Source organism: Oculina patagonica, chromosome 10, assembly GCF_052425735.1.
Source record: "Oculina patagonica isolate OP01 chromosome 10, crgOcupat, whole genome shotgun sequence".
NCBI classification, from domain to species: domain Eukaryota; kingdom Metazoa; phylum Cnidaria; class Anthozoa; order Scleractinia; family Oculinidae; genus Oculina; species Oculina patagonica.
In genome coordinates this window covers 868773-876892 of record NC_135767.1, presented here as the reverse complement: position 1 = coordinate 876892, position 8120 = coordinate 868773, and the positions used below count along the sequence as shown (strand labels likewise).

General features: G+C 42.0%; 1 protein-coding gene across 1 annotated transcript; it reads right to left on the bottom strand.

Moving 5' to 3' along the window:
* On the bottom strand, positions 1-7935 carry LOC144667381 (creatine kinase, flagellar-like). Its single transcript, XM_078528776.1, is given in 4 exon segments — positions 1-1330; positions 1333-2801; positions 3887-3965; positions 7787-7935. Coding segments are annotated over 3 exon segments (2292 nt in total). The 5' UTR covers positions 3928-3965; positions 7787-7935; the 3' UTR covers positions 1-548.
* Positions 7936-8120: the final 185 nt, after the last annotated feature.

Below are 8120 nucleotides of genomic sequence, written 5' to 3'. Positions count from 1 at the left end.
TTTTAGATTCCAGAAGGAGCCAGATTTTATTTTCCTTTTTGTTTGTTCTTGTGTAGAGTCAATAAACTTCGTTATATATTAAATGTGCTCCCATTGGATAAGAACGCCACATACTTCTCCACGCTGTGCGTTTTATACTTCATGTTACATAAATAAGGTGTACACGTTTGACGTGACCTATCTCATTCATAAATATATTTTGATTTCAAGAAAACGAATTATTTTAGAGACATTTATGTCTTACTTCTGCCGTTATAATTATTCGACCTTTTTATTGGCCAATACTGCGTTATTTTCCTGCCTTAAGAGTAAATACGGACTTACAGCCTGTCATCAATCTAAGTCATTGAACATTTAAAAGTCATACATAAGAAGTTTTACAATCTTTAAAAAATTCAAACTCTGAGAGAAGTTTCTCTCACAATGGCACACGATAAATTATTTTCACACTTAAAGAGTAAATACTGGCTTCCAGTCATGTATAAACGTTTGTTTAAAATAAAGGTTTTAGAACAATTTAAAGTTCTGAAATTCCCAGGGAAGTCTCTTTACTTTGGCACCAGATCGTCAATAGATTTTCCTTGCATCAGACGCTTTTCCATGTCAACAAGAATCTTGACTCCATCGACAACTTGCTGAACGAGTTCCACCTCAGAGGACCCCAGACGGTCTAGGTTTGACACGTCAAAGGTGCCGTCACTAGAAGCAGTGTCCACTCCTCCCGTGCCACGCTTCTGCAGACGCAGCTTCTTCAGGATATCCTCAAAGCGCGCGTCTTTTGCTAGCGTGGGCAGCTTCACGTGCACGCCAGCGCGCAGTCCCGTGCCAAGATTTGATGGGCACGTGAGTATGAAGCCGAGATGCTCATTCCACATGAATTCTTGACCTTTCTGTTTCATGGCTTCCTCGATCAGTTTAAGACTTTCACAAAAGCGCGTGAAAACCTCTCTCATGTTTCCGCCTTTTTGCATGGAGATTACTCGAGTATGGTCTTCTTCGTTTACCCACACCAGTACGGTCTTGTGGTCGTTGTGCCAGATCCCGCGGGCGTCGGGCCAGTCCCGAGCCATCCCGGCAGACAACAGCAGTGGTGAAACCGGTTTATCAAACAGGAAGTGGTCTTCGATGAGCTGCTCTTGTTCCTTTTCGGTCATCTTATCTAAGGGGTAGTACTTTCCTTGTAAGCTTCCCTTCAGAGTGTCTAATGCCTCAACAACGACCTTCTCTACTTTCCGGCGTTCAGCGCGGGTGCAGTGAGGCGGTAATGCCAGACCCCGGATGCTGCGCCCAGTCCTAACGCGGCTTGAGATCACGAATTCGTCGTCCAGGTCTCTCCTCCAACAAGATTGTCTGGATTCAAGTCGGTCTTATGACGTGCGTCCTTCTTGTACCCGTTATGGCGTCCCTCGATTACGGGGTCAAACATGTCAGCAAACACATCGTAAGACTCTTCGTCTCCGGCTACGCAGCCAACGGTCATGATGTACGGGTGACCTGGGTTATCCACGCCTGTCTGAATGGCTTGGTCCAGGGTGTAGCCAGTGGGTGTCTTCAGCACGGAAAGCTTGTCGTAAATGTCTTTAGTCAGGCATCTTGACATCCAGTTGTTGTGCAGGGAAAGATCTGGAAAGTTGCTGATCTTTGTATCTTCGCCTTTCTCTGCCTCGTCAGCGAGTTGTCGCGCGGGTGTACCAGACATGAGCTTTTCATACAGGCTGGTGATAGGCTTCCCTGCCTCAAGCAGTTTCTCCATTTCAATCAGCAAACGGACTCCGTCCACCACACACTGAACTTGTTCCACTTCAGACGAACCGAGTCTGTCTGCATTGGAAATGTCATACGTCCCTCCAACTGCCGCCGTGTCGACTCCTCCCACACCACGTTTCTGAAGACGAAGCTTTGCTAGGGTGCTGCCAAACTCTTTCTGCTCACTGACATGTGGGATTTTCAAGTGCACCCCTCCCCTGAGCCCCGTCCCAAGATTGGATGGACAGGTCAGGACGTACCCCAGATGTTCGTTCCACATAAATCCATATCCTTTGCCTTTAATAGCAGCCTCGACTTTGTTGAGTCCGGTGCAGAAGCGCTCGAAAACAGCTCTCATATTGCCACCCTTCTCCATGGATATAACACGAGTGTGGTCTTCTTCGTTGACCCAGACAAGAAAGTTCTTTTTATCATTGTGCCAAATCCCGCGGGCATCAGGCCAATCCCGCGCCATGCGGGACGCGAGTAATAGAGGAGACACCGGCTTGTCGAACAGAAAGTGGTCTTCAATGAGCTGTTCTTGCTCTTGATCGGTCATCTTGGCCAGTGGGTAATACTTCCCTTGAAATTCGCCATCCAGAGAGTCTAGCGCCTCGGTAACTAACTTTTCTACCATACGCCTCTCGGCTCGTGTGCAGTGTGGCGGCAAACTTAAATTCTTTATACTCCGCCCAGTCCTCACGCGGGCCGACAGCACGTATTTCTCGTCAAGCTGTCCACCAATCAAGTTGGCGGGATTCAAATCGGTTTTATGGCGATCAGTTTTCTTGTAGCCTCCGTGGCGCTTCTCGATCACTGGGTCGAAAAAATCCGCAAAGACTTCATACGATTCTTCATCGCCTGCCACGCAGCCAACGGTCATAATAAATGGATGTCCCGGATTATCGACACCAGTTTGGATGGCCAAGTCCAGTGTGAAGCCACTTGGGGTCTTCTTGTCGCAAAGTTTCTGATAAATCTCTGGTGTGAGACATTTTGCCATCCAGTTATTGTGTTGTGACAAATCAGGATAGTTTCCAATTTTGTCTTGGGCACTAAAATAGAACAAAAATAACAAAAAGCTTTGTTACGATATATACGGTCTTTTAATCCATCAATATTTTTCTCGATGCGCGATTGGTTTTAATCCCTCACTTGATGCAGCCAGAACTGGGTAATATTTAACAATTATTCCACGAGCGCGCGTTGGATATGAGATGGTAGATAGCCAACGAGGCGCGTAGCACCGAGTTGGCTATAACGATCTCATATCCAACAAACGCGAGTGGAATGATTGTTTTATTAAAAACGCCCAAAGAATTGCGATACATTGTATTTGAGCTCCCCAGCTGTTTTCGTTGACGTGTATCGGCTACCATGTATGTGGTCAATGGTACATGAGCTCATATACCATTGCTTGTTAACCAATCAAAACGCAGGAATTGCAATATACCAAAGCTAGTTTTTAATAACAGATGTTATAACCCACCCATTAATTTTTGCGCTCGCTCATTGGACAAAACGCATCACGGGTCAATCGAACGACGGGTATCGCGAAATAACCCGTCCGATTTGATATCCGTCCCCGATTTGTAGGCGTACAAAACAAACGAATGAAGTCGCATTATTCAATTCTAACTCAATGAAACTACAGAGTTAAAAAATCATGTAACCGATCATCTTACATTTGTTTTAACCCAGTTACGCCGGGTTTATTACGTAGTTTTTTCCTATAACTTACTGGCAATAAGCGCGTTGTGAAATTAATCGGAGGGTTAACCAGCCGCCTGAATTGGTTAATTTACTAAATATCCCCCTAGCATGTCATAATCCCCAGTTTTCAAAATTTTGCGTTTTCATCCCATTTAAATTATTAAATTGAATAGACTTCAACATTTTAAACGAGCTTGCAATATTTTTGAACGGTATGCAATTACTTTGACGTTTAAACAGGTTAGAAAAACGGTCGCCATAATAAATTCGTGAACCTGGAACCTGCTAGGAGTTCATATCAAAATTCCCGACAATCATCGTACCCCATTCATTTCATAAGGGAGTCCCCCTAGTTCCATTTTCGTATTTTCCGCCTTATTATAATACGCAGTGCGCCATAGTTTAAAACTTTCTAGCTGTGGTTTACCTTCTTTTAGGCCCAACAGGGGGTGGAGCTGATTTCTGCATCTTAGATTCCTGATCCTGTTCCTCATCAGGAGGTATTTCTGGATAAAAAAATAAATACACACAATAAGCTGATACTGAAGACTGGAGTGAGTGGCTGAAACCTGCAGGGGGTGCTCCCTTATAGGGGGTGAGGAGGAAGAGAAAAGAGGGCGGGTAAAAAGTTTTCCAAGGTGTCGAGAACTGTTAAATTTTGCAATAGAAATAGCACACAAAATGCGGGAACCACTAAAGTGGGGGAGGGGGGAACCCGGGAGTAATAGGAAGTTCAGACCACTCTCCCGTCCCCCCTCATTCCTGCCTCACATTCTTACACATGTAAGCATAAAGATAAGGTATATGAGCCCCAAGGGCATGGTTTTTGAGTTGTTTTGGACTGGATTGTTTACATGAGATCTAAAACGGAAAAGGATGCACTCTTTAACCTTAATTCTGATTTCTCCAAAAAAGGGTTTTTTTCCGAATCGATTTTCTTGGCTCTACGGTCCTAAATTTCTCTTAACTTTGCTAGATCACTTTCTGACACTGCAGTAGGTTTTTGATGCTTTCCATGTGTACAACATATTGGCGCATCGCATAAGCCAAAATTTGACTTCCAAAAAAAAAAAAACTAAATAATCTTAACAAGATTATCTTAAAACGAAGAAAAGTGTTCGAGAAAGACGAATCGCCGAGGAGCTTTACAATCCAGTGAAATACCAATAATCTTAACTGGGTGAAAGTTTGATGTCATCGTGAACGGCTAGTCAAACAATTTATCGCAAATTTTTACACATAGAGAGACTGTGTTTATAGAAGAGTAATTTTTAGCTTGCTGTGATGTAAAAATGTAAAAAACATAGATTGAGTAAAGATAGTTAGGTAGTTGGTTTAGATAGTATATTGGGAAACGCGGAAGCTAGTGAAATGTCCTGTATATTTTTGGTGGCGGCGCGACTTAGTAGGAGTCACTACTGTAGCTAGTGCCGGCGTAAACATAATTATGAAAAAGTATACGCAAACGAACAAATTGTACTCTTTTTTTGACTTTCTCACCAGGAGGTTAAGCAGTATCTGACGCGCTCTGGGTGCAGCTTCCCTGGCAGAGTAAGTCGTAGTAGATTCTCGTCCTTTCCGCGTCGAACTCAATTGACAGACTCCCGCCAGACTGTAGCTCGAAGACTGTTCTCTCGATGACCGTGGGTCCATTGAAAAGCGAATAATCGAGCGATCGTGGTCCCTTTTACGATGCATCCTCGCTGGCTGAACGGCTTACCCTATACAACCAACTCGGAGTGCACGCGAAACATAGTGATGATTCTAGTGTAGACGCCTAAGCCCTTGAAGACCCGCACTACAGCTTCTGATTAGTGCCGTTAACTTTTTTGCACATCGAGAACGAGAAAAAACTGCGCTGTATTTCGTTTCTAATTCCAAATATTAGCGGTGTCGCTGATGTTTCTTGTGCTTCGTGGTTTATACGTCTTTTTTTAAAATCATCTCGTCTTTTTGTTGGAGAATGGTATTCATCTTTTTTTCGTAATATTCGTGGTGAACATTGTAAGCTAAATTCGACCGGCGGGTGGTGACTGTCAGGAATGTTCCTTGATTCCTCCACCTACCTTGGTACTTTTGTGATGTTCCTTGTCCTCCTTTGAAAACGATGTCAGGCTTTTTTTTAATTCCTCCGATACAAATTATGTTCTCTTTTTTACAACACACTAAACAGTGGGAACATCAAACTTTAGGGTGTTAAATGTTGGGCTCGGGCTCGCAGGAAGGAAATTTAAGTCTTGTATTTACACTCAGAACACTAAAACACTCGATATTGTACTGCATTTTGTAGATTATGTAAAAATACTATATTTATTGGGTGTAACACAATTATAATGACAACATAATGATAGTAATAGTGCTCTCATATGTCTTTATAGATCTCGGGAAAAAACCCTACCTCACGCCACTCCTCTTGCGCGTGTGCTGCTTACTGATCATACAATCTTCCTTTTTCGTAAACTGAAGAAACATTTACGTTAGAGCACAACTTTACAAATAGAGATTTCAACTGGAAGTGTAAAAGAAACATTGTGTTGATGCAAACACGTAAACTCATAATCGCCGCAGCCGAGAATAAATTTCTCAAAATGTAGTACAACTTTATCAAAAAACTAGACCGACCGGCTGTGTTCTGTTAAAGCACTAGAAGTGACGAGATCAGCCTACACTTCGTTCCTTGCATAGGCGTACGGGAACCTTCGGAGCTGGGGTGGCGGAGACCTCATTGCCCGAAAAAAAAATGGCATGGGTTTAAAGCCGAATAGAGCAGTTTTCAATTGAGTGTCGTAAAACCAAAACCAAAGTAATTACTCTGGCCAATCACAAAGACAAGACAATCCAGTGAACCAATCAAAATTCGAAGCAAATACATTTAGCTGGCAGAAATTAAAGCGCGGGAAAACGTGCGCGAGCGAGTCACGATTGGTTTTGGTTTTACTCCTGATTGGCCGAGAAAGTGGCGCGAGATTTTTAAGCCAATCACTAAGCGTAGTAATGCAAAACCAAAAGCAATTTACTTTCGACACTGAAACCGCTCTAAGAGAAAAAAATGGACATTAAAACGTGCATTGAAATAGTCGTGTACAAACCTTGCCTACTTGCTAGGAAACGATAGTTCTTAATTAATAGGTGTCAATGCACTGAATCCTTTTTCTTCCGAAATATTTTTAAAAATTAAGTATTTTGGGGGAGCCAATTTACATTGTTTTTCCCCCACTTGAAAGTTATACAAAAGCGTGTGAAACATTATTTCGTTGAAGTTTGAGCTAGCCTGGAACTAATATTTGGTCAAAGACATGGATCCACCGCGCGCAAAGCTGATGATGAGAATTTGGACTTCACAAAGTTCGGATATTTCAATACTTTTTCTGTTAATATAATTCATTTTGAACGTAATGTTGAGATTTGTCGAGATTTTCTATTTTTTTCCATTTTGTTGCCGTCGCCCGAAAAATCGGCACTGGGTATTCAAAATTGCCTTGAGTAGCCGTTCGAACGGGTAGATAAGCATTGTAATGGTTTGATCACTGGACTAAAGAAATGGAGTTACGCCTTATTTAACAACTAAAAAAGCCTTGACCATGCTTTGTTTTGTTATAAAGCCTGCAAGCTGCGTCGAGACAAGGAACCATAGGCGTATGAGGCGGGGGGGGGGGGGGGGAAGGCTGTCGGAAAAAAGCACAAAAGTGCACGCGCAAGACCGAAAGGTAGTATGAGTAGAAGTAGAGAGCTGCTGCACGTGTTAATACTAATAGGATGGCGACATGAAACTGGAGTTTGCAAGTTTTCTTTTTCTTCAGACATGTGGAACCAAGGTACTCTCAGCCACGCAAAATTTTAGACGGAAGAACTTTCAAAGCTCAAAGACATGCGACAGTTAAAGTAAAGCCACAGAAAAAGTCCTCCTGAGAGGAAAAACAAAGTCTTCACGTGCAAAAATACAAACTTGTACATTTCCTCTAGGCCAATATCTAAAATTCAAGTGAATTAGCTGTATGAACGCCATCCTCGCATCTAGGGGCACGCGAAGAAGATAACTATAACTGTAAATTCGGTTTCTGACATTTATGGTTGGTCAGCTTATAACATTTATCGTTAGATCTTATCACGTTGATAATTAGTGTTATATTTATGGTGAATTGTTATGGTATTTATGGTTGGCTTTAATTTATTGGTGATACATATATCAGTTACTTGCAGTGTATGACAAGTTTTGTTTAGCTGAACACTATGCACTCATCATGCAAATTAAAGTAAAAACACATTATCACCAACTGAGGTGCTAACTAATCACCAAATGAACTGACTAATATACTAATAAACTTACTTTTCGCTGAAAAGAAAGTTTTGAGGCTCCGCAACCCATCTCGGCTCTTGATCAGTTGCGTAGCAACTCGCAGCTTACTTTATTATCGCACGGCTGGAAACTGATTCTTCTTGATTGATGACAGATAGCTCGCGCGTATTCTCGTTGAAGACTTTCTAAATAGTTCTACGTCACGAAACCTAATTATGCTAATTAATGAACCAGCTCCTGAACATTTTTGAAATAAGGCTGGTTTTCTTTTCTTTTTCTTTTTTTCTTTTTTCAACTTAATTTATTTGCCACACAAGTAATAAAGAAGAATACAATAAAATAATTGAAATAATTTACAAAAAAT